This window comes from Cervus elaphus, chromosome 9, assembly GCF_910594005.1.
Source record: "Cervus elaphus chromosome 9, mCerEla1.1, whole genome shotgun sequence".
NCBI lineage: Eukaryota > Metazoa > Chordata > Mammalia > Artiodactyla > Cervidae > Cervus > Cervus elaphus.
The window spans coordinates 23653173-23680431 of record NC_057823.1 but is presented as its reverse complement, the minus strand read 5'-3'; the positions used below and the strand labels follow the sequence as shown (position 1 = coordinate 23680431).

At 47.8% G+C, this 27259-nt stretch overlaps 1 protein-coding gene across 1 annotated transcript in view; it reads left to right on the top strand.

The window, feature by feature from the left end:
* The window catches only part of TMPRSS9 (transmembrane serine protease 9), a 56414-nt gene that overhangs the window by 16726 nt on the left and 12429 nt on the right, over nucleotides 1-27259 (top strand). The window contains exons 2-8 of the mRNA XM_043912082.1: nucleotides 10794-10960; nucleotides 13712-13839; nucleotides 15834-15901; nucleotides 16010-16185; nucleotides 17035-17076; nucleotides 21068-21181; nucleotides 22909-23080. Coding sequence (XP_043768017.1) covers nucleotides 10794-10960; nucleotides 13712-13839; nucleotides 15834-15901; nucleotides 16010-16185; nucleotides 17035-17076; nucleotides 21068-21181; nucleotides 22909-23080 — 867 coding nt within the window. The remainder of the gene's footprint in view (nucleotides 1-10793; nucleotides 10961-13711; nucleotides 13840-15833; nucleotides 15902-16009; nucleotides 16186-17034; nucleotides 17077-21067; nucleotides 21182-22908; nucleotides 23081-27259) is intronic.

Genomic DNA, 27259 nt, shown 5'->3' with positions numbered 1-27259 from the left:
CCCTGGGTCCAGTATGGACCAATCACTGGTGGGGGTAGATGGGTGGTTACTGTGATTGGCTGGCTTGCATCCAGTGTGGCCCAATCATCAATAGGGATGGAGATTTGAGTATATGATTGACAGGCCCAGGTCCAGGATGGACCAATCACTGATGCAGGTGGATGATTGGTTATTGTGATTGGCAGCCCTGGGTCCAGTGTGGACCAGTCACTACTGTGATTAGTATAGTGGGTGGGGCATATGACTGGGATGGACTTTCCCCTTGGAAAAAGAATTCTAGGAAGACAAAAGACATGGTCAGCCCCTTGCTATCCAAAATTAGAACTAAAAGCACAAAGCTGATCAACGACCAGCCAGTAACTGAGGCCTGGAGAGGTTCACTGCCCTGCTGGGGCCATGGAACTAGCTGGGCTGAAGCCAGAATGTGGCCATTGGTCTTCTGGCGACTAGCAGTCCTTGCACCTGACCAGAAAGAGCAGTGGGGGAAGGGCAGTTCCCATGTTCAAGGTGTTCTTCCTACGAAGATGCTCAGTGTCCCCGCTCAACACACAACTCTGTCTTGGGTGAGCACTGTGTGGCATGGCCTGCAAAGAGCCTGTATTAGCCTCCTGTTGCTGCTGTAACTTAGGGAGCCTCACGGGGGCTAAATCCCCCTGCGGGCAGGGCCGGTCCCTCCAGGGGCTACAAGGAGCACCGGCTCCTGCCTTTTCCAGCTTCTAGAGGCGCCGCATCCCTGGATCGCGGCCCCTCCTTCCATCCTCACAGCCAGCAGAGCAGCATCTCCCGTCTCTCTGCCTTTGACCCTCCCCCTCCCTCTTATAGGGGCCCTGTCTCAGGGGCCTAATCCCACCTGCAGAGTCCTTTCTGCCCTGTGACATGTCCCCATGGTCCCAGGACTAGGACGGGGGCGTCTTTCTGGACGTTTTTTTATCTGCCTCAGTGTCCAGGCAAAATGCTGTTTCTGTGGAAGTGCCTGGAGACACTGTCGGGTATTTTGGACCAAACAGTCATTGTGTTTTCTGAGCTTCGCTTGGTTCCAAGGCAGATTTCAGAGTCTGATTTTTATCTGCCCTACACCAGACCTGCCAACATCTGGATGCGGTTTCTGCGCCCTTCTAGGAGGCCGCTTTGAGGTCGTGCCGGGGCATGAATGCGCTGGTGCGCGTCCAGGCCAGAATTTGTCCGACTCCGAGCTGGGGCAGCGCTGCCAGCCGCCTGGCCTCTCCTGGGTTTCCTCGTTTGTTCACAGATAATCCCTCTTGGCCTTCACGTTCTGGGTGTTTCTGTCTGTGAACAGTTTTCCCTTCTCACTTCTCTGCTTCTGGCATATGTCAGTTCCTCTCTCTCAATTTCTTTCTATTTTTATTGGGGTAGATTATGTGTGTGGGCTGAGTGGCTCGGTTGTGTTTGACTCTTTGCGACCCCATGGACTGTAGCCTGCCAGGCTGCTCTGTCCATGGAATTCTCCAGGCAAGAATACTGGAGTGGGTTGCCATGCCCTCCTCCAGGGGATCTTCTCAACCCAGGGATCGAATCCAGGTCTCCCGCATTGCGGGCAGATTCTTTACCATCTGAGCTACCAGGGAAGATTATACATAATGTAAAATTCACCATCGTGACCGTTTTTAGGTACACAGCTTGGTGGCACTAAAACACATTCGCATCTTTGTGCAACCATCCCCACCGTCCTCTCTAGAACTTTCTCATCTTCCCAAGCAAAATCTCCATTCTCGTTACATACTGACTCCCAGTCCCCTCCGCCAGCCCCTGGCCCCATCATCTACTTTCTGTCTCTGTGGTTCTGGCTCTTCCAGGACCTGCTGTGAGTGGAATCAGTATTTGTCCTTCAGTGTCTGCTTCTGTCACGGAGCATCATGTTCTCAAGGCTCATCCAGGTGGTAGCAGGTGTCTGAATCTCCTTCCTTTTTAAGACTGAGTAACATTCCATGGTGTGGATGGACCACGTTGTGTTTATCCATCATCCACCAGTGGACACTTGGGTTGCTTCTACCTTTGGCCAGTGTGAATATGCTGCTGTGAACATAGGTGTGCAAATATCTGTTTGAGACCCCGCTTTTTGTTCCTTTGGGTGTATGTATGCCCAGGAGTCAGCTTACTGCAGCATATGGTGGTTCTGTGTTTAATTTTTTGACAGCCCTCCAGACTGCTTCCCTGTTGGCTACACCGGTTTGCGTTCCCAGTGACAGGGCATGACGGGGCTAATTGCCCCACATCCTCGCCTGTGCTTGCTATCTTTTGGTTTTTGACAATAAGCATCCTAATGGGCATATACCCTCTCTTTTTAACACTTTTCCTTTGTGAGGCTGGTGGGGAGAATTGCATGGTCAGAGGTCACAGTCTCTGTGCAGGACTGTCCTTGATTCTGAGGTCATTTGCAAGTTCAGTGAGGTACTGGGTGAATGTGTGCCCACCATTGCAGTCCTAACCCCAGCACCTCAGGAGGTGCCCTCATTTGGATATAGGGTCTTTGTAGATTCAGTCAAGTTAAAATGAGGTCATCAGGGTGGGCTTTAATTCGATACAACTGCTGTCCTTATAGCAAGGGGATGTTTGGACACTGGGAGAAGGCAGTGTAGAGATGCAGGCAGAGACAGAATGATGCTGCCACAAGCCAAGTGACATCAGAGGTCACCAGCCACCCCTGGAAGCCAGGAGGGAGCCTGGAACAAGTCCTCCCTCGTGGCTGCAGCGGAAGCTACCCTGCTGACACGCTGACCTCTGATTCTTGACCTCCAAAACTGGGAGTCAACAAGCGTCTCTTAAATAAGACCCCATGCTTGTGGTGCTTTGTTATGCCACCCCAGGAAGCTAGTAAGCAGGGGTGGTTCCCAAAATCACCATGAAGTTTGACAATTCCCTAGTAAGACTCAGAAATCAGTAAGTGCTGTCATAGTCACAGTTATGATTTAAGATTAGCTGTAACAGTTAGAGGGATAACGATTATGAATTAAGGGATTTCCCTGATGGTTAAAGACTCTGATGCTGGGGAAGACTGAAGGCAGGAGAAGAAAGGGGCAACAAAGGATGAGATGGTTGGATGGCGTCAATGGCTCAATGGATATAAGTTTGCCCCACCTCCAGGAGATGATGAAGGACAGTGAAGCCTGACATTCTGCAGTCCATGGGGTTGCAGAGAGTCAAATACGACTGGTGGTCCAGTGACTGAAACTCCATGCTTCTAATACAGGGGTCCCGGGTTCCATCCCTGGTCGGGGAGCTAGATCCCACAAGCCACAAGTAAGACCTGATGCAGCTAAATAAGTTAATAAAAATATTAACAAAAATAAGATGATGGATTAAGATCAACTAAAGGGAGAGAGACACAGTACTGAGTCTAGCTGTCTGAGACCCTTTGGGCTGCTGGTCCAAAATAGCAAGGCTGGGCAGCTGATACACAGCAGACATTTACGTCTCAGAGTCCTGGGGGCTGGAAATCCAGCATCAAGGCACCGGCAGGTCCAGTGTCTGCTGAGGCCCTGCCTCTTGGCTCATCGATGGCCATCTCCTCGCTGTGTCTTCTTATGGCAGAGGGTCCAGGGAGTCTCTGGGGTACAGTGCCAGATTGATTTCTGCTGTGCAGCAAAGAGAATCAGCTATATGTATAGACATGCTGGTGGCGCTGGTGGTAAAGAACCCACCTGCCAATGCAGGAGACATTAGAGATGAAGGTTTGATCCTTGGGTCAGGAAGATCCCCTGGAGTTGGAAATGACAACCCACTCCAGTATTCTTGCTGGAGAATCTCATGGGCAGAGGAGCCTGGTGGGCTGCAGTCCATAGGTTTGCAAAGGGTCGGACACAACTGAAGCGACTTAGCACGCATCCTCTTTTTTTTTGGATTTCCCTCCCCTTTAGGTCACCACAGAGCACAGTAGATTTTCATTAGTTATTCATCTCATTTCTTTAAAAAAAGTTTTTTAAGTAACATTCTATTTAGCCCAATATAGTCTATATACCTTTTAAACATATATTCAGTATAAAGATTGTAAGATGTTTTACACTCTCTCTTTTTTTTTTTTCACACTGTCTTGGAAATCCAGTGTGCATTTTTGGCTTATAGTGTACCTTAACTTATTTCAAGTGCTCAGTAGTCATATGTGGCTAGCTGCTGTTTAGTCACTAAGTCATGTCTTGGCTTTTTGCGACCCCATGGACCGTAGCCCGCCAGGATCCTCTGTTTGTGGGATTTCCCAGGCAAGAATACTGGAGTGGGTTTCCATTTTCTTCTCCTCATACGGGCACTAATCTCATTCCTGGGAGCCCCACCCTCATCACTTCCCAAAGGCCCCCACCTCCAAATATCATCCCATGGAGGGTTAGGGTTTTAACGTATGAATTGGGAGTGGGGGACACAAACAGCAAGTTCATGTCCTCTCCTGCGCGGTCAGGATGCAGTATTCTCCCGGCATTGGTGTGTGACGGCACACATGAAGCTTTGCCAGTCAGGGTGGCTCCCCCAAGCTCCAGGGTACAGAGCTTTCCCTGGGCACAACTGGTTCACTGACTGACTCATTGGTCATCCACATGGTTGACCTCAGTCTCCCAGAGACCACTTCCCAGAACTGGAGGCAAAGGCCAACGTTTATTTCTGTTTGTTTGTTTTTAGAGTGTTCTATTTTATCGCCCCCCCCCCCACACTGTTTTGTCATTAAGTCATAGAATAGGGACTTCCCTAGCAGTCCAGTGGTTAAGACTCCATGCCTCCAAAGTAGGGGATATGGGTTCAGTCCCTGGTCAGGAAACTAAGATCCCACATGCCATGTGGCACAACCAGAAAAAAATAACAGTCATATAGTATGAGGATAGCTTCCCAGATGGTGCTAGTGATAAAGAACCTGCCTGCCAATGTAGGAGATGTAAAAGACAGGCTTGATCCCTGGGTCAGGAAGATCCCCTGAAGGAGGGTATGGCAACCCACTCCATTATGCTTGCCTGGAGAATCCCATGGACAGAGGAGCCTGACGGGCTACAGTCCATGGGGTCACAAAGAGTTGGACATGACTGAGCGACTAACACTTTCACTTTTTACTTTCATATTCACTATCATTCAGTTCTAAATAATTTTTTAAACCTTCAGTTCAGTTGCTCAGTTATGTCCGACTCTTTGTGATCCCATGTACAGTAGCATGCCAGGTTTCCCTGTCCATCACCAACTCCCGGAGCTTGCTCAAACTCATGTCCATCCAGCCTGTGATCCAGTCTGTTTTCAATTATTTTATGTCTGAATGAATTTTAAGCATATAAAGTATTTTCATATATATTGTTTTATAATCTCAGATGGTTTCACTTTCAGAATGTCTTCAGTATCTAGTACTGTCTTCTTTTTTTCCGCTGACTCTTGCTGGTTTTTTCTTTTTCTTAGTGTGTTTTGCAATTTTGAGATTGAGAAGTTATCCTTAGCATGCTTTTATCTGTTGGAATCCTTCAGAATCTAAGATGAGGGTGTGTCTCTCTTAAAAAGTTTTGTCTAACTTTGTTTTTCTGCCCTTTACCCATTGGGTTTGACTGCTTAAAAGAAGAAGAGTAACTGGGTTTTCCTGGTGAAAGATCGGTCTGACTCTAGTGTGGAAAATGAAGTGGAATCCAAGTTGTTGCAATAATGCAGATTTGAGGTGGTGACAGCTTGCACTAGGCAGTATGGATGAAGACAAAAATAAATAAATAAATAAATAAACAAAAACAAACAAACAAACAAAAGACAAAAGATGAACCCTAGACCAAGGGTCACTATATTATGGCCCTCAGATTAACCCCAGCAAATTGCCTGTTTCATGGGAACACAGCCATACCTGTGTGTTTACATGTGCCTGATGCTGCTTTTATAACATGACAGAGTTGTATTAATAGTAGGACTGTGGGACTACAAAGCTGAAATTATTCACTCTCTGGCTCTCTGCATACGAAGTTTAGTGCCCCCTGTTTTAGAGAAGTGCAGGATATTGAATCTGCAGAACTTGGTGATAGACACGGTCTGAAGAGACTAATTATACTTGTCCCTCACTGTCCGAGGGACACCAAAACCCATAGACGCTCAAATCCCTTATATAAAATAACTTAGTGATTGCATATAGGGGCCTCCGAGGTGGCTGAGTGGAAAAGAATCCACTTGCCAATGCAGGAGACACAAGAGATGCAGGTTTGATACCTGGGTCAGGAAGATCCCCTGGAGGAGAGCATAGCGACCCGCTCTAGTATTCGTGCCTGGAGAATCCCATGGACAGAGGAACCTGATGGACTACAGTCCATGAGATCGCAAAGAGTTGGACAGGATTGAGTAAGTAATGTGCGCGCATGTGCACACACACACACACAGAGATGTGGGGCTTATGGGGCTAAAACAGGGAAATCCCAGGGCAGCTGAGACAGTTGGTCACTGTAGGTGTTGGCAAGATATCTAGAGGGAGAGTCAAGAAGGAGCTGGAAGTGTTTTCTGAATTTGTGTGAAGCTCAACAGCTCTCTGCTCCTGCCAGCCGCCCCTGGCTGACAGCCAGCAGAAAGAGGGGGCCTCAGCCCTGCAAGCACAAGGAACCAGATTCTGGCCACAGCAGGGGGCTCAGGAGTGGATCCTCCCTGGTTGAGCCTCTGGATGAGAATGCTACCCAGCTCACACTTTTTTTTTTCTGCGTTGCACAGCTTGTGGGATCTTAGGTCCTCGAGCAGGAATTGAACCGGTGCCACAGCAGTGAAAGTTCCTAATCACTGGACCTTCAGGGAACTCCCCCAGCTAATGCTTTGTTTGCAGCTGAGTGAGACCCTGAGCAGAGGACCCCTAAAACGTGCCCGATTCCTGACCTGCAGAAACCATGAGATAACGAACATGCATTGTTTTACACAGATATGTGTGTGATAACTTGTTACGTGGTAGCAGCTGACTAGCACACCTCCCCTAAGAGGGCCCTTGCTTGCTCCCTCCTGCCACAGGGCTTTTACATATTTTGTTCTTACTGTATGGACATCTGTTGCTTCCACCAGGCACGGACTGGATTCCTGTTTATCCTTCAGAACTTATGTAACCCATCCCTCCATCAGGAAGCCTCCCCTGACCCCTGTCTAGATCAAAGCTTCATTTTGACAGAGACCCAAAGCCCCATGGACGCATCTCTAGCTTTTCCAGCCATTATTATAGCCACAGTTTTAATTTACTTGGGTCTCTGTCACTAAGAGTTACGCTCTGTGAGCTGAGAATCACATCTGTCTCCTTAACGGCTGGGTACCCAGCACAGAGCAGCCAGGCCTGGCCCGTCGTAAATACCAGATTGATGGGGACAGTGAATGGAGCTTCTATGTTCAGTGCTAAATAGCAGCGAGGCCCCTCTGTGCCCTAATGATGGCGATGACAAGACAATTTGGAGAACACAGGAATCCTTAGAAAACCCAAGGGATAGGGGGTGGCAGGGCCGGCGGGGGTTGAATGAACGTAGTGTATGTGTTTGTAGGGGGTGCTGTCAATGAGCTCATACACTACATTCATGTTTCTAGCCCTAATCACAAAAGTGAACCTTGGTGTCTTTGTCCTTAAAACATTTCATCAAGTGATTCTTAGAGCTTCTCTGGCTCCTCAGAAGGCAGTTCAGCTCAAGTGTAAGAATAAAGGGGTGAGCATTGTACGACCTTGCTCCCCACCCCTGCACTACTCCCCTTTCTTACCACTGTGGATGGTGGTGAGGCGCAGAGTGGCTGTTCCCAGTAGGACGTGTTACCTTGATCGGATAGGACATTCTGGCTGGGCCCAGGGGTGGGGTTCCAGATTTAACAATAAACATACAGCACACCCAGATAAATTTGAATTTCAGACAAACAACAAATACTTTTTGGAGAGACTTCCCTGGCAGTCTAGTGGCTAAGACTCTGTGCTCCCAATTCAGGGGGCCTGGGTTCGATCCCTGGTCAGGGAACTAGATCCTGCATGCTGCAACTGAGATCCAACATAGCCAAATAAAAGACTTGAATAAAAAATTTTAAAATGCTTTTTCTTAATACAATTTTGTTCCAGATTTTGAACAAGGCATGTTAGGAACTGTATGTGTCAGGTTCTCTAGAGAAAGAGAACCAGTAGAATGGAGAGGAAGACAGAGAGACCAGAATTAGCTCACAATCATGGGAGCTGGCAAATGCAAAATCTGCAGGGCAGGCTGGAGACCCTGGGAAAAGTTGATGTTGCAGCTCAAGTACAAAGGCCACCTGGAGACAGTATTCTCCCTTCTTTGGGGGGAGACCTTGATCTTTTCTCTTAAGGCCTTCAACTGATTGGATACAGCCCACCCACACTACAGAAGCTCATCTGCTTTACTCAGCATCAACTAATTAAATGTTAATTATGTCTTCACAGCAATGTCAAGAACCATGTTTGGCCAAAACCCAGCATCATGGCCTAGCCCTATGGACACATAAAATTAACTATCACAGGATGTTTTTGTCATGTTTTTTGTTTGCTTGTTTGTTTTGGCTGAGCTGTGTGGCATGTGGGATCTTAGTTTGCTAACCAAGGATCAAACCTGTGCCCCTGTACTGGGCGCTTTGAGTCTTAACCACTGGACCACCAGGGAAGTCTATAGGTCTTATGCATCTGAAGGGTGTACTGTATTTATGGGCTTCCCAGGTGGTGCTAGCGGTAAAGAACCTGCCTGCCAATGCAGGAGACATAAGAGATGTGGGTTCAATCCCTGCATCAGGAAGATCCACTGGAAGAGGGCATGGCAATCCACTCCAGTATTCTTGCCTTGAGAATCTGATGGACAGAGGAATCTGGTGGGCTACAGTGCATGGGGTTGCAAAGAGTCGGACACAACTGAAGCGACTTTGCATGCACACACCGTATTTTACCTGATGGGCAGACCTGCCATCCATCCATACGGGCCTACAAAGCAGCTCCATTCCCCCCAGAGAAGCACCTGGCCGAGTGCGCACCTTCGTGGAGCGCCGACAAGGGAAGTAGAATGGGATTGTCTCCCCACTTCCTTCTGGGTGCTGTTCAAAAGGGGAAGAGTGTGTCAGAGGCCAGATATGAGTCATTCTCTGCCCACACAATGGAGGCAGCATCCATGGGGAGCAGGGGTGGGGGGAGGTAATGAGATCCACCGCTGCAGAGCTGTAAAGGTGACTCATCCGCTCCCAGACAAAGGCTTCTCTGCAGGCTGAGAGTTTAGAGTAGAGGTCTGCTCAGGTCTCATGAATGGAAGGGAATTATCCAGCCAGGTCGGGGGCAGGGGTATGCTGTGGGTGGGAAGGGCTGAACACATTCAAGGCTCTTGTAGTTGCAAGGAGCAGAAGCCAACTGCCTTAAGTGAATTTGTTGGCACTTGACACAGAGACACTTGAGAGGCAGAAGTGCCAGAGTTCAGCCTGTCTCCACCTCTCAGCTCTGCTCTCTGCAAACTGAGAGTCTGAGATCCTGGATCCTGAGAGGCAGGAATTAGCCAGATGGCAGCAGGCATTGTCTTCTGCCCATTTTACAGAGGAGGAAGCTGGAGGCCAGAGCTGTTAGATCTCACAGCTTATTCTTACCCTTGTTGTTTTAGTCGGTCAGTCGTATCTGACTCTTTGCAACCCCATGGACTGTGGCCCACCAGGCTCCTCTGTCCATGGGATTTCCCAGGCAAGAATACTGGAGTGGGTTGGCATGCTGTCCTCCAGGGGATCTTTCCAACCCAGGGATCAAACCCTTGTCTCCCGCATTGGCAGGTGGATTCTTTACCACTGAGACACCATCCTCCCTAATAAGAGATTAAAAAATATATATATCATTAACTGTTATGATGGAGAATCAGCCTAATGCTAAAATTTTGCATACTCATAAAAATGCCATTGTTGTAAAGCAACTATATGCCAATAAAAATTATTACAATTAAAAAAAAAACCACGGGACTTCCCTGGTAGTCCAGTGGTTGGGATTTTGCCTTCCAAATGCAGGGGGTACAGGTTCCATCCCTGGTTGGGAAGCTGGGATTCCACATGCCTCGAGGCCAAAAAAACCAAAGCATAAAACAGAAGCAATGTTGTAACAAATTCAGTAAAGACTTAAAAAAAATTTTTTTTAAATGGACTTCCCTGGTGGCAAAGTGGATGAGACTCCACCTGCCAATGCAAGAGACACAGGTTTGATTCCTGATCTGGGCAGATCTCCTATGTTGCAGAGCAACTAAGCCAGTGTTCCACAACTACTGAGCCTGTGCTCTAGAGCCGGGGAGCCGCAACTACTGAAGCCTGCATGTTGTAGGACCCAGGCTCCACAACAGGAGAAGCCACTGCAATGAGAAGCCTGAACACCACAGTGAAGAGGAGCCCCTCTCTCTGCAACTGGAGAAAACCCTAGTGCAGCAATGAAGACCCAGTACAACTGAAAATAAAATTTAAAAAAACTTAAAAAAAAAAAAAAGAATGAAGCCATTGGGAATTCCCTGACAGTTCAGGAGTTAGGATTCTGTTCACATTTTCGTTGCCACGGCTGTGGGTTCAATCCCTGGTTGGGGAACTAAGGTCCCACAAGCTGTGTGGTGCAGCCAAAAAACAACAAAAAAGACAAAGCCATTGGTTGACTTTCAAATAGCATTTAATGGATGAAGGAGCATTGTATTCACTGCCTATGCCACACCACAACATCACCACACGCTTAGTGGCTTAAATCAACTCACATCTATTAACAAGAGTCCAGGCTCGCCTCAGGCGCTAGTGATGGCAGCTACGTTTGCACAAGGAAGACCCTTGCTTAGGGGAAGAGAAGTGCCCCCCTAGCTCTGACCTCACTTCTCTGCCTCCCTTCTGCTGGCCTCCAGGTCTCCGTCCCTGTGTCCGGGAGCCATGGAGCCCTCTGCCGGTGACTTAGAGCTGGTGCCTGGAGCCACCAAGGGCATCCTGGCTGCAGATGCCGTGTGCTGCCGGGCGGCCCTCTCCACCGTCGTGGCCACCAGCATCGTCCTCGTCACCCTGGGAGTCCTTGTGGGTGAGTGGCCATGGGCTTGCTCGGGTCCACACGCCAGGAGACTGGCAGAAAGATGCCTAGGAGTCGCTCAGGGGTGTCCCAGAGCAAAGGGTCATGCGTACAGGCCACAGAGGCCACCAAGAGCATGGCAGGGGGGCCCGGCGCTGGATGTGGCTGCACTTAGTGCCAGGCTGGGTGCTGGGAGCCTGGGCATCACGGTAATACCTGCAAATTTCAGGTCTCCCATCTTTGGGGTTCTTAATGAAGATTCATGGCCGGAGTGAAATGGAGACCACTAGGGAAATGAACTTATTTTGAGAAATTTGGAAAGTCCCCGAAAATATAAGAAATGAGTGAGCAGTCGTTAACTTTCCCACCTCCCACAATCAACAGTGGCTCCCATGTTGTTATTATTACTTTTTCCATGCCACACGGCATGCTGGATCTGAGTTCCCCAACCAGGAACTGAATCCATGCTCCTGCCGTGGAAGCACTGAGTCTTAACCATTGGACCCCCAGGGAAGTCCCTCTCACTTCATATTTGAAGTCCCTCTCACTTCATAGAAAATAAGGCTTCCCAGGTGGCGCTAGTGGTAAAGAACCCACCTGCCAATCCTGGAGGCATAAAAGACATGGATTTGATCCCTGAAGGAGGGGATGGCAACCCTCTCCAGTATTCTTGCCTGGACAATTCCATGGACAGAGGAGCCTGATGGACTACAGTCCATGGGGTCAAAAAGAGTTGGACACAACTGACCGCACACCCACACATACAAAATGATGACCTGTTGTGAGTGCTGTAGGCTGCAGTTACAGAAACGCACGGAGGTCTTTTTATGTCAGTGGAAGGCTCCAGTGGACGCCTGCTGACTGCACAGAGTTTCAGGGCTGCCCCGCACCTCCACGTGGTAGCCCTGAGCCCCAGCGCTATTTAGACTTAATTTAAATGACAGGTAAAATCCAGTTCCTCCGTCCCAGCCAGCCACATTTCACGGGTGGCTCGTGTGGTTCCTCCTGGGGATGCTCAGATCTAGGATCTTCTGCCATCACAGGAAATTCTGCTCTGATCCGAGCTCCTTCTGAGACGAGTTTCTTAGTTCTGTGTGGGGGCGTGAAAGTCACCCTTCGTTCATGAAATAATGATGGTAACTGGCAGTTTTGGGGGGAAATGGTGTCATGTGGCAAAATAAGTTGGCAACCCAATGTGGGATGTATATATTTTAATATTTAAAATGTGTATATTTTTAATATATATTTAAAATGTATAGATGTATGTTTGTGAATATCTGAAATAGCTGGAAGTCTGGCATGGCTGATAGATGCCCTCTGATGGCTGTGAGGTGAAGTGCAGGAAAACTGGTTTTTGTGTGTGTGCGTGTGTGTGCGTGCATGCGTGCAGATTCTAAAGGCAGATTCTAAGATAAATAGACAGATCATTAACATAGCTTAAGAAAAACATTTCCATACGAAAAACTGCATTGGTTAGCTCAAGGTTTGAGACAAGTTCAGTTCAGGTGGAACCAGGTGTCCTCATGGCAACACAGAATTTTACAAGAAACCTCCTTTTAATTTTGCACAGAGAAAGAAGAACAACCTCTGACACTTGTAGTTTGTTTCCTCCTCCTATTAAGAGAGAAGAAGAAACGTCTGACACTTACAGTCTATTTCCTCCCCTTGGGGACCTCTAGCCTTCCTGCCTCTTATCCTCAGTTTTAACTATTGGACCACCAGGGAAGTCCCTCTATGTTTAAAATTTTGCAATTATGATCATTTTTGACCAGTGGGCCTCTTTGCCAGTCTTGCATATTTTTTGACAGAAACAGGTGTCTTCATGTACTCTGTAGGGTTGTATTCTTTACTTTAAGACATTTTATGTTCTTTGCTATTATGTGGTTTCCACAGTGTTTCCAATAGTTGGAAAGTGTGTTATTCAGAGGGTGGCATCACGGGTGGGGGTCTGAGGGTCCTGGTACCCCTGACTGTGGCCATGCCCCTATCGTACTTCGCACCCTCTTCCAGGGAAAGTGAAAGTATTAGTCACTCAATTGTGTCCAATTCTTTACGACCTCAGGGACTGTAGCCCACCAGGCTCCTCTGTCCATAGGATTCTCTAGACAAGAATACTAGAGTGGGTAGCCATTCCCTTCTCCAGGGGATCCTCCTGACACAGGGATCGAACCCTGGTCTCCTGCTTTGAAGGTGGATTCTTTATCATCTGAGCTGCCAGGGAAAAGGTGGGAATTGCCCCAAAGTTGAGGTAAGGTCTTTTGAGGCCATTTCAGCCATTTTTGGCTGAAGTTGACCCAGGGCCCTAGGCCAGGCATTTCTAGGGGCAGCCAGCCTTCCCCTTAAGGGAACCTGGGGACAACTGGGGCTTTTGTGCTGGACCTGGGGGCCTTGAGGTGAGTGATGGGTGAGAGTGGATGAGGGGGCACGTAGTGACTTCCCTGATGGTCCAGTGGTTAGAACTTGCCAGGGATACAGACTTGATCCCTGGTAGGGGAGCTATGATCCCCCATGCCTGGTGGTCAGAAACCAAAAACATAAAGCAGAAGCAATGTTGGAACAAATTCAATAAAGACTTTTAAAAAAACAGTCCTCTTAAAAAAAAAAAAAAGAGCACTGTTAATAGTCACTCAACCCCCAGGGAGTGAGCCCACACCCATTAGTTGGGATGACCAGCCCTGGGCTGGCGGGGGGCCTTGGAGGCCAGCTTCGCTGAGCCCTGCCCCTGCAGTGGGCGCTCTCACGGGGCCCTGGTCTCGTCCGCAGCCTCCCTCTCTACACAGGGCGTCGACGTAGAGCACACAGCCGAGCTGCGTGGGATCCGGTTTGCCCCCAGCTTGCAGCAGGAGACCTCAGAGTACTACCGCACGCTGACGCCCACTCTGGAAATGCTGGTGAGGCTCCTGGGAGCCAGGGGTGTGGCTGGCAAGTGGGTGGCCAGGGGCTCTGACTGAGGCAGCAGGGCAGAGGGGAGGCTGAGGAAGGGAGAGGGGCCATGGGATGAACAGGGCGCAGCTGGTGCTTTTTGGAAAGCAGGGGATGGCAGCATCGTGTGGGAACCTCTGTCTACAAGACCCATAGGTCTCATTGGAAGGTTGTAAACTGCATTTCAGTAGAGAAATCAGAACTTTCCTGTGTGGCTGGTGGGAATCTGAAAAGGGGCAGCCTCTGTGGAAAGCAGTGTGGCAATTTGACCCTGATGCTGGGAAAGATTGAGGGCAGGAGAAGAGGGGGGCGGCAGAGGATGAGATGGTTGCATGGCATCACCAACTTAATAGACTTGAGTTTGAGGAAACTCTGGGAATTGGTGATGGACAGGGAAGCCTGGTGTGCTATAGTCCATGGGGTCACAAAGAGTTGGACATGACTAAGCAACTGAATGATGAATAGCAGTACCATCTGACCCAGCCATTCTGTTCCTGGGTGTCTGCCCCAGAGAAACAAAAGTGTGTGTCCACGCAGAAACCTGCACATGATGCTCACAGCACCATGAGTCATGATAATCCCAAAGTGAAAGCAGCTGGACTGTCCATCAGCAGATAATGGGTAAACAGTTGTGATCCCTCCACACTCGGGAGCGTCACTCAGCCCTGACACTTGCTACCACATGGATAGGCCCTGAGAACATGATGCTCAGTGAGAGAAGCAGACACAGAAGGACAGACAGGGTGTGATTCCACTGATGGGAAATGTGCAGAACAGGCAGATCCTCAGACACAGAGAGTGGGTTCCTGGTTGTCAGGGGCTGGGGCAGGGGATGGGGAGTAACTGGTAATGGGATGGGCTTCTTTTGGAGTGATGAGAATGTTTTAAAATCATGATAAGCTGGTACAAATCTGTGAATGTACTAAAACCCCATCTAACTGTATACTTTTAAAAGGTGAGTTTTTATGGTAGGTGACTTATACCTCTTTTTTTTTTTTTTTTGCATTGTGTGACATGTTGAACTTCCCTGACCGGGAATTGAACCCGTACCCCCTGCAGTGGAAGCACAGAGACTTAGCCACTAGACCACCAGAGAAGTTCAACTTATACCTCACTTGTTTTTTTTTTTTTTGGCCATGCCATGTGGTATGTGGGATCTTAGTTCCCCTGAAAGTGAAAGTGTTAGTTGCTCAGTCATGTCCGACTCTTTGCAACCCCACGGACTGTAGCCCACCAGGCTCCTCTGTCCATGGGATTCTCCAGGCAAGAATCCTGGTGTGGGTTGCCATTTCCTCCTTCAGGGGATCTTTCCCACTCAGGGATCAAACCCAGGACTTCCATATTGCAGGCAGATACCCTCTACCAGGGATGGAACTAATGCCCTCTGCAGTGGAAGTTCAGAGTCTTAAACACTGGACCACCAGGGAAGTCCAAATTCATCCATTTGTAAAGTGACATTTAGTACAGAGTTGTGCAACTATTACATCTAATTCCAGGAGCTTTCATCACCCCAAAAGGAAACCCTCTCTCCTCATCAGCAGTCACTCCCATCCCCTCCCCAGCCTTTGACAACCAGGAACCCACTCTCTGTGTCTGGGATCTGCCTGTTCTGCATGTTTCCCATCAGTGGAATCACGCCCTGTGTGTCCTTCTGTGTCTGCTCCTCTCACTGAGCATCGTGTCCTCAGGGTCCGTCCACGTGGTTGTGAATGTCAGGCCCTCACCTCTGTTCATGGCTGAGTGATGCTCCAGTGTGTGGAGGGACTGCGTGTTTCTCCATCATGTGTTGGTGGAGCTGTGTTTCCACAGGCACGGTCTGGGACTGCCCACCCCATCACTCACGCAGCAGTGTGAGCTGACTGCACACGTGGAGGTGAAGAGGAGGTGCTTTTCTCCTCCTCCCCGACTCTCCCAGCCAGCGTCTCCGTGGGGCTCACGTTTGTGGCTGTTGTTTCTGTTGCAGTTTGTCAGCAGCTTTCAAGAGACAGAGTTGGAGTCCAGCTGCGTGGGCTGCACGGTGCTGAGTTACTGGTGAGTGAGGGCCTCCTGGGGGTAAAGGATCTTGGGGGACCCCTGGATTTGTAGAGAATTCCAGCTGAGAAGTGCCCTCCCTCTCAAGGCCAATGTCCTCCCCACCAGGGAGGGCAACGCCAGCGTCCTGGTGCATTTCCGGCTGCACTTTCTGCTGCTGGCCCTGTGGACGCCGAGCCCAGGCCTGGAGGAGCAGCTATTGCAGCAGGGACTTCATGCGAGGCTGCAGGGCCTTGGCATCCCCCTGGCCCCCTATGGCACCATTGTGTCTGCCCAGCTCACAGGTGAGTGACCCCAGGGTTGTGGCATCCCCCGGCCCCCTGTGGCACCATTGTGCCTGCCCAGCTCACAGGGGAGTGGCCCCAGAGACGAGGAGACTTTGGGAGGGACATGCTGGGGGAGGGGAGCCAGGTGAAAGTTGCATTAAACTTGACACTTTCCATAATCGACCCTTTCAGTGACAAGGAAACATATATACACTGCTTTACCTTCAGTGGTAGACACCACAGGGTGGCAACTTGTAATTATTTTCATCTTTGCCACCCATTGGGTCTCTGTCAAGATGACTCAACCTGGTTATCATAGCACAAAAGCAGCAAAGACAATATATAAACAAATGGACACTTATCTGTGTGTCAATAAAACTTTATTTATAAAAACAAGTGGTGGGCCAGATTTGGCCCCTGGCCCCCTGGTATAAAACTAAGCGTAGATGTTATGCTCTGAAATCCTAATATTACTGTGTGTTGGGATTTGAGAGCCAGATGTGATTTCAGAGTGTGCAGATTAAAAGATTGTTGCCTTGACCTAGCACTGGAGGACATTTACAGTCCCCTTCTGCCACCCCTGACATACTTGGTGTCTTAGTAACCTTGGCAGTGCTAAGAGAGATTTCTGCACAGATGAAATTGTTTCAGGTCTACACCATCCACCCTGGCAGCCACCCGCCCCATGTGGCTGTTGTGCTCTTATTATGAGGAACAGAATATTTTATCTGATTTTACCTCAGTTGAGTTAATTGAGAATGTAAGTGGCTCCCGGGTGGACAGTGAAGTTCCCTGCTTCGCAGTATGATGTTGTCAGAGAAATTCGCCACTCGCTAAATAATCTTTTATCTCTTCGTTTTGTTGCAGGAAGCCAGAAGGGGCTGCTGACAGAAAGAGACTTAAAATCAGGTATGTTTTGATGAATGGATAAAGAAAATGTGGTGTTTACACCACACATGTACACATATACACAATGGAATAACTACTCAGCCGTAAAAAAGAATGAAATAATGCCATTTGCAGCAACCTGGATGGACCTAGAGATTCTCATACTAGAAGTAAGTCAGGCAGAGAAAGACAAATACCATATGATATCACTTATATGTGGAATTTAAAATATGTTACAACAAACTTATATACAAAACAGACTCACAATATTAAGAACAGATTTGGGATTGCCAAGGTGGAGGAGGGTCAGGGAGGGAAGGATTATGGGTTTGGGATTAGCAGATGCAAACTATTATATATAGGATGGATAAACAAGGAAGTCCTACTGTATAGCACAGAGAACTATTAATATATTCAATGTCCTGAAACAAAACATAATGGAAAAGAATATGAAAAAGAACACATACATGTATAACTGAATCACTTTGCTACACAGCAGAATTGAACACATCATAGATCAACTATTGTTGTTGTTCAGTAGCTCAGTTGTGTCTGACTCTTTGCGACCCCATGGACAGCAGCATGCCAGGCTTCCCTGTCCACTATCTCCAGGAGTTTGCTCAAATTCATGTCCATTGAGCCATCCAACCATCTCACCCTCTGTCATCCCCTTCTCTTCCTGCCATCAATCTTTCCCAACATTATGATCTTTTTCAGTGAGTCAACTCTCTGCATCAGGTGGCCAAAGTATTGGAGCTTCAGCTTCAGCATCAATCCTTCAAATGAGTAGTCAGGGTTGATTTCCTGTAGGATTGATGGGTTGGATCTTCTAAATGTCCAAGTGATTCTCAAGAGTCCTCCAGCACCACAGTTCGAAGGCATCAGTTCTTCGGCACTCAGCCTTTTGTATTTTCCAGTTCTCACATCTATACATGACTACTGGAAAAATCATAGCTTTGACTAACTGGACCTTTGTAGGAAAAGTAATGTCTCTGCTTTTTAATATGCTGTCTATGTTTGTCATTGCTTTTCTTCCAAGGTGCAAGCGTCTTTTAATTTCATGGCTGCAGTCACCGTCTACAGTGATTTTGGAGCCAAAGAAAATAGAATCTGTCACTGTTTCCATTGTTTCCCCATCTATTTGCCATGAAGTGATGGAACTGGATGCCATGATTTTCATTTTTTGAATGTTGAGTTTTAAGCCAGCTTTTTCACTCTCTTCTTTCACCTTTGTCAAGAAGCTGTTTAATTCCTCTTCACTTTCTGCCATTAGGATGGTGTCATCTGCATATCTGAGGTTCTTGATATTTCTCCCGACAATCTTGATTCCAGCTTGTGATTCATCTAGCCTGGCATTTTGCAAGATGTACTCTACATGTAAGTTAAATAAGCAGAGTGGCAATATACAGCCTTGACATACTCCTTGCCCAATTTTGAACCAGTCTGTTGTTCCATGTCCAGTTCTAACTGTTGCTTCTTGACCTGCATACAGGTTTCTCAGGAGGCAGGTAAGGTGTTCTGGTATTCCCATCCCTTTAAGAATTTTCCACAGGTTTTTTGTGTGATCTACACAGCCACAGGCTTTAGCATAGTCAATGAAGCAGAAGTAGATGTTTTTCTGGAATTCTCTAGCTTTTTCTATGACCTAGTAGATATTGGCAATTTGATCTCTGGGTCCTCTGCCTTTTCTAAATCCAGTTTGAACATCTGGAAATTCACAGTTCACATACTGTTGAAGCCTAGCTTGGAGGATTTTGAATATTACTTTGCTAGCATGTGAAATGAGTGCAATTGTGCAGTAGTTTGAACGTTCTTCTTTGGGATTGGGATGAAAACTGCCCTTTTCCAGTCCTTTGGCCACTGCTGAGTTTTCCAAATTTGCTGGCATATTGAGTGCAGCACTTTTAACAGCATCATCTTTTAGGATTTGAAATAGCTCAGCTGGAATTCCATCACCTCCACTAGCTTTGATCGTAGTGATGCTTCCTAAGGCCCCCTTGACTTCACACTCTGGGATGCTCTAGGTAAGTCACCACACAATTGTGGTTATCCAGGTCATTAAGATCTTTTGTGTATAGTTTTTCTGTGTTCTTGCCACCTCTTCTTAACATCTTCTGCTTCTGTTAGGTCCATACTGTCTCTGTCCTTTATTTTGCCTATCTTTGCATGAAATGTTCCCTTGGTATCTCTAATTTTCCTGAAGAGATCTCTAGTCTTTCCCATTCTATTATTTTCCTCTGTTTCTTTGCATTGTTCACTCACAAAAGCTTTCTTATCGCTCCTTACTATTCTCTGGAACTCTGCATTTAAATGGGTATATCTTTCCTTTTGTCCTTTGCTTTTCACTTCTTTTCTCAGCTATTTGTAAGGCCTCCTCAGACAACCATTTTGCCTTTTTGGATTTCTTTTTCTTGGAGATGGTTTTGACCACCACCTCCTGTGCAATGTTATGAACCTCCATCCATAGTTGTTCAGGCTCTCTATCAGATCTAATCTCTTGAATCTATTTGTCACTTCTACTGTATAATCATAAGGGATTTGATTTAGGTCATACCTGAATGGCCCAGGGGTTTTCCCTACATTCTTCAATTTAAGTCTGAATTTTGCAGTAAGGAGTTCATTATCTCAGCCACAGTCAGCTCCTGGTCTCTCTCTCTCTCTCTTTTTTTTTTTTTTTTTTGCTGACTGTATAGAGCTTCTCCATCTTTGGCTGCAAAGAATATAATCAATCTGATTTCGGTATTGACCATCTGGTGATGTCCATGTGTGGAATCATCTGTTGTGTTGTTGGAAGAGATGTTTGCTATGATCAGTGCATTCTCTTGGCAAAACTCTGTTAGCCTTTGTCCTGCTTATAAATCAACTATACTTCAATTTAAAAAAAATCAAGTATGTTTTTTTCAGCTCCTTGCCCTCTGCCCAATTTCCTCCCGTTTGCAAACACCAAGAGAGGTTTCCTGAAGCTTCTTGAAGGCACACAAGGGAAATCCCTCAAACACAGTAAATGCTAGTTTTGTGCGCCAGCCTTTTGTGGGGGAGATGGAGTTCTAGTCCTGTGTGAGCAAAGGATTTAAAAAATGAGGCACTTTTAATTGTTCAGAGCTAAGCGTAATTAGAAGAAGGCTTTATTTTTTTTAAGTGATGTAATGTTGTTAAAAGAAAAGACAGAAAGCAAACAATTTTGGGGCGGGGGAAAGAGTATGGACCACCTAGAATTTCATTGCTTTAAATATATTGATGACTCTCCTCCCAGCTGGCTCACAACATGTGTTATCACACAATGTCCACCTCTTTGTGACCTCATGAACTATACCCCATCAATCTCCTTTGTCCATGTGATTTTGCAGGCAAGAATACCCGAGTGGGTTGCCATTTCCTTCTCCAGGGGATCTTCCTGTCCCAGGGATCGAACCCGTGTCTTTTGCATCTCCTGCATTGGCAGGTGGATTCTTTTACACTTATCTAGCTTTACATCAATGGTTCCCAACTAGGGGTGATCCTGCCCCCAGGGGACACTTGATGATGTCTGGGAACATTTGTAGTCGTGACGACTGGGGAGCTCCTGGCATCCAGAGGTGGTGGGCTGGCGATGCTGCTCTCCACCCCACGGTGCCCAGGATGGCCCCCCACCCTGAAGACAGTGACTGACCCTAAATGTGAACCTACACTTCAGTGACAAATTTTATGTTATATGTACTCTACTGCAATTTAAAAAATTAATTTCACCTATCTCTTTTTTTAAAAAATGGATGGTAGAAATGTAAAAGTATGCACATGGGATACGTATTGCTTGGGTTTCACAGCCCTGGGCCAAGCGCTGACTGGCATTCTTGTTGTTATGTGTCTGTACTAACTCTAGTTAGTACAGAGAAGATTATTTCAGAAAGACTCAGTGACAAGAAAGCAGAGAAGTGGTTTTTCCTGCTCTTGAGTTTCTGCCTGGAGAGAGAAATCTCTGTGCAGACAGGAGAGATGGAGTGAGGTCAAGTACCTGGTTCTTGTCTGCCCTCAGGTCGCTGTCCAGGGACTGCCTTTTCCTGCGGGAACAGCCAGTGTGTGACCAAGCTGAACCCAGAGTGTGATGACACAGCGGACTGCTCCGACGGCTCCGACGAGGCCCACTGTGGTCAGTCCGCCTGTCTGAACTGGCCCACAGGTCACATTCCTTTTCCAGAGTCAGCTGCTGGCTCTGCTCTCTGGCCCACTGTGCCCATCTCATGCAGACATGTGGGTCCGGCATTCACTGGAGCTGGGCAGAGAAAGGGAGGGAGCACCTGTGATATGACAAGAAACATGAGCAGGAAGCAGAGAAGGGAGAGCTTGAGGTGGTTGGTGAGGAGGGAAGATATCAGGCTGGTAAGAGCTCCTGGTCAAACTGTGGGAAGCCTCGAATACCAGGAACTGGAGGTCTGTCCTATACATAGTGGGGCGTCACTAAAAGGATCTGAGCAAGGGAAAATTACAGTTGAAATGTCGTAAGAGTAGTCAACATTTTTCTAACAATGCTAGCCCATGCAATAAGGCAAGAACAGTGGTATAAGTGTTGGAAAGGAAGAGGGGAAACTATCAAAATTTGCAATGGATATGATTATCTAAATGAATCAATAAGTTGACTGAAAGGAGATTGGAAAAATAAGACAGTTCAACAATGAGGGGGAGATAAATACTAGCACATAAAAAAGTTATTGCTTTTCTTTATACAAGTAATAACAGGTTAGAAGATGTAATGGAAAAAATCTCACTGTTGATCAATGTGCTCAGTCACTCAGTTGTGTTCGATTTTTTTGTGACCCCACGGACTGTAGCCTGCCAGGCTCCTCTGTCCATGGGGTTTCCCAGGCAAGAATACCGGAGTAGGTTGCTGTTTCCTCCTCCAGGGGATCTTCCTGACCCAGGGATTGAACCTGCGTCTCTCATATCTCCTGCATTGGCAGGAAGATTCTTTCCCACTGTGCCACCTGATCAACAGCAACACAAAATAAACATGCATCATGTCTATATTAACAATTAAATAGAATTAGAAAATGTTGCTGAAGGACATAAAAGGAGACTAAGTAGAAATATGGCATCCTATGAAAAGATGGACATATAAAGACTTTGAAACTTTCAAAATACATGGTGAGGAACACATTCATAGTGTCTGGTGCCTGGATGTGGAGGATAATATAGAGGTTGATTGAAATTGGCAGGTGTGGTCAGGAGTCCCTGCAACCCCCTTAGACTCAGTGATTCACTGAAAGTACGCATAGGACTTGGTAAAGCTGCTGTATGCATGGTTAAAGCTTCTTACAGTGAAAGGATACAGCTGAAAGTCAGCAGAGAAAAAGGTGCAGAGTCCAGGAGAGACAAAGCTCAAGCAAGCTTCCATTTAGCCTCTTCCAGTGGAATCAGGTGGACAGTGCTTAACCAGTTTGCCCAGAAGCATATGTGACATCACACACAAAGTATTTCCAACCCGGGGGAGCTCACCCAAGTCTTGGTGTCCAGGGTTTTGCGTTAGGGGGTTGGTCACATAGGTAAGTAGCACTCATATAGCTGAGTTTAGTGTATGATTGTCTTGGATCTGCAAAACAAAGGACCTCAGGCTGAGAGGCTGAGACAGCAGAAACTTACTTTCTCCCCACTCTGGAGGCTAGAAGGCTGAGATCAAGGAGTCGGCAGGGTCAGTTCCTTCTGAGGCCATGAGGGAGAATCTGTTCCATGTGGTCTCCCAGAATCCGGTGGTTTGCTGGTTCAGATCTTTGACGTCTGAACGTGGGGACCGTGGGGATGAGAGGCTGGAGACAGACGTGCCAGGAGTGTAGCTGCAGTCCTGCCTTCTGGGGGTCCTGGTCGGTGATCTCTGTCTTGCAGACTGTGGCATGCAGCCTGGCTGGAAGACAGCTGGCAGGATTGTGGGTGGTGTGGAAGCGTCCCCAGGGGAGTTCCCTTGGCAAGTCAGCCTCCGTGAAAACAACGAACACTTCTGTGGGGCTGCCATCATCAGCGCCAGATGGCTGGTGTCTGCTGCCCACTGCTTCAACGAGTGAGTCCACATCCCTGCGGGCTCAGAGCCCACCCTGCACCTGTATCCCATCTTCCTTCCACTCTGGGGACTCCACTACCCTGGGAGTGTCCTTGGAACTCTCTGTTTTCTTTCCTTCTCTTTCCTTTTTGTTAAATCTGAATGTATTTTAGTTGTGGCAAAATATACATAATACAAATTTACCAAGTAACACAAATATACATACACAAATATACAAAAATATACATAACACAAATTTTCAAGTGTATAGCTCAGTGGCATTAAGTACATTCACATTGTCTGTCATGTAATCATCCCCACCATCCATTTCTGAAACTTTTTCATCTTCCCAAATTGAAACTCTGTCCCTTTAAACACTAACTCAGGGACTTCCCTGGTGGTCCAGTGGTTAAGACTCCATGCTTCCAACGCAGGGGGCACTCAGGTTCAATCTCTGGTCAGGGAACTAGGATCCAGCAGGCCAAGTGGCCAAAAAATAAGAACAAACCAAAAACAACAAAAAACATCCATACTGACTCTCCATCCCCTCCCCCAGTCCCTGGCCCCACCATCTACCTCCTGTCTCTGTGGATCTGACTCCTCTAGGACCCCCTGTGAGTGGGATCAGACAGTGTTTGTTCTTCTGTGTCTGGGTTCTCTCATTGAGCATCATGTCCTCAAGGTTTATCCAGGTTGTAGCAGGTGTCAGTTATTTCCTTTTTATGGTTAAATAATATTCCAGCATGTTGTTGGACATGTCTGTTCATTTATCCATCGATGGACACTTGGGGTTTTCCTGCCTTTTGGCTGTTGTGAATAATGCTGCTACAAACGTGGGTATGAGAGTATCTGAGTCACTACTTTCAGTTCCTTTGGGTATAAACCCAGAGGTAGGATTGCAGGGTCATATGGTGGTTCTATGTTTACTCCTTTGAGGAGCCACCATCCTGTTCTCCACAGCGGCTGCACTGTTTTCCATCCCCACTACCCGTGTGCAAGGGTTCCAAGTTTTCCACATCCTTGAGAAGTTCCTTTAACATTTGTTGTAAAACCGGGTGACTCTGTGGGTGGTCTGGTGGGCTTGCTTGGCCACCGGGCACTGTCTTGTGTGGGTGCTGCAGGCTGCTGTTTAGTGGGTCCTGGTCACGAGCTATGTAGTTGTGGGATCCTAGGGGGCCCGGGGCTAATGCTGACTGCTGACTGGCAGGTGGAATCCGGATCTTGAAGACTGAAGTGGGGTTGTTGCCCACCCACTGGCAGGTGAAGCCAGGTCCTGGGGTTGGTACCAGCCTACTGGCAGAGAGAGCTGGCTCCTGGAGTCTGGCTGCAGGGCCCAGGGACCCAGAGCTGGTGTCAGATCATTGTTGGGGGTGGGGCAAGGGGGCTGGTTCCATACACAGTCAGGTATGGGTTCTGGAGTGTCCCGGAGGTTGCACTGGCTTGCTCGTGGGCAGGGCTTGGGCCTGGTCCGAGGGCAGGGTCTGGCGTGCCTTGTGGGTCGTGGTCTCCTTGCATCTGCTGTCTGCCGCCTAAGGGCTTTCCCAGGGGCTCAGTGGTAAAGAATCTGCCTACAGTGCAGGAGCCACAGGGGATGCGGGTTTGATCCCTGGGTCAGGAAGATCCCCTGGAGGAGGGCATGGCGACCCACCTCAGTATTCTTGCTGGGACACCGCATGGACAGAGGAGCATGGTGGGCTACAGTGCATGGGGTTGGACACGACTGGAGCAACTTGGCGCTCATGGGATCAGCCCCTAGTGGGTGAGGCTGGTCTAGCAGGTTTTCTGTAGGTCTTGGTCCTCTGGTGGGCAGGGCTGTGTCTAGGGGTGGCTATGGGGTTGGGGATGGGGAGGTCTTGAGGCAGCCTGTCTGCCGACGGGTGGGCTGTGTCCCCCCTGCTCGGGTAGCTGCTTGGCTTTGGGTGTCCCACCACCTGGCACCTTCGGGCCATTGGGCGGGGCCAGGTCTTGGGGCAAAAAGCCAAGGTGGCTTCACCAACATCAGTGTTCACGTGGCTGGATGTTCCCCAGTATGCCCCTCACTGGTGTCTATGCCCCCAGGGTGACCCCACAGCTGCCACCCCTACCTCCCCAGGAGACCCTCGGAGTCCAGCAGGCAGGTCTGGCCCAGGCTTCTATCGAATTACAGCTTCTGCCCTGGGTCCCAGTGCATTGGGGTTCTCTGTGAGCCCTTTAAGAATGAAGCCTCCATCTCCCCCGTCCTGTGAGGGCTCCTGCAGTTAGGCTCCACCAGCCTCCAAAGACAGAAGCTCTGGGGACTCCTCTTAAAAAAGTGCTGGACCCCCAGACCAGGGGGCGTGATGTGGACTCTTGGAGAGGAACCTCTGCAAAGCAGTTGTTCTCTAGCTCCTAGGCCGCCCACCTGGGGACGGGATGTGACTGTTTTGTGAAGCTGCGTCTCCTTCTCGTCCCGCTGTGTTTCCTTCTGTGCCTTTAGATGTAGGACCTCTTTGCTGGCAGGTTCCAGTCTTTTCTGTCGATGGCTGTTCTGCAGAGAGTTGTCATTTGGGTGTGCTCCTGAGAGGAGATGAGCTCAGGGTCTCTGCTGTGTCATATTGGCGGAGCTCCCCATTTCTCCACATCCTTGCCATTACTTGTTACTTTGTTTGCTTGTTTTGTTTTTTATTAATTTATGTTTTTTGGCCACTTGGCATGCAGGATCTTAGTTCCCCAGCCAGGGACCGAACCCATGTCCCCTGCTTTGTGCAGAGTCCTAACCACTGAACTACAAGGGAAGTCCCTGTTTGTTTCATAATGGCCATCCTCGTGGCTGTGAAGTGGTGTCTTATTGTGGTTTTTTTTTTAATTCAGTTCAGTTCAGTTGCTCAGTCGTGTCCAACTCTTTGTGACTCCATGAACCACAGCACGCCAGGCCTCCCTGTCCATCACCAACTCCCGGAGTCTACTCAAACCCATGTCCATTGAGTCGGTGATGCCATCCAACCATCTCATCCTCTGTCGTCCCCTTCTCCTCCTGCCCTCAATCCCTCCCAGTATCAGGGTCTTTTCCAATGAGTCAGCTCTTCGCATCAGGTGTCCAAAGTATTGGAGTTTCAGCTTCAACATCAGTCCTTCCAATGAAAATATTAATTTTTTAAATTAATTTGTTTTAAATTGGAAGATAATTGCTTTACACTATTGTGTTGGTTTCTGCCATACATCAGCATGAATCAGCCAGCCACAGGCATACTTATATCCCCTCCTTCTTGAACCTTCCTCTCACCTCTCACCGGGGTTTTAATGTGCGTTTCCCTAATGATCAGTGATGCTGAGCAGTGCTTATCGGCCATTTGTGTATCTTCTTTGGAGTAATGTCTGTTGAGGTTCTTTGCCCAGTTTTGAATTGGGTCATTTCTGGTTGTTGTTGAAGATGGTCAGAATCTTTAACAACCCGAGCGGCCAATCAGAACGGAGCTGGCCAAAGGTAGGAGAAGGTTCTGGAAGGCTCTGGCTGTGCCAGCCATCGCTACTTGTTTCCATCTGCAGAGTCCTTGGGGAGAGGGCAGGGCAACAGGCAACATGGACTTCCCTGGGAAACCACTGCCTGAGAATTGCCCCGGGGCAGGGGGTCGCTAATTCCCAGGGTAACCTGGTTCTGGTCCCGGGAAGACTGGGGGAAACAGATCACATAAGCACTGACATTCAGGGCAAGAAGAGTTGTTTTCTTTTTATTGTTTTAAATTACGTTCCTCTCAGCATTTTACTATGAAACTATTTCAATAGAAAAGATGGACAAACAGTACAGTACCATGTGCCTGTATAGTAAGTCCCCTACGTACAAATGAGTTCCGTTTTGAGAGCGCGTTCTTTAGTCCAATGAGTAAGTCCAACAAAGTCAGCCTAGGTACCCAGCTAATACAGTCGGTTATATGCTACTGTACTCTAATAGGTTTATAGGTCAATTCACACAAATAATACATAAAAAGCAAACACAAAGCATAAAGAAAACATTTTTAATCTTACAGTACAGTCCCTTGAAAAGTACAATAGCTGACATACAGGGGCATGTTCACACCTTTGAAAGTTCCCAGCTTGAAGATTTTTTATGTACCTGATTTACTGTACCTGATTTCAAAAGTTGTTACTATTTCACCATATTCTCTTTTTCTCTCACTCTCTCCATCTGGCTGTATCTATAATCTATATCCCCCACACCACTTCATACATATATATCCTTGCCAA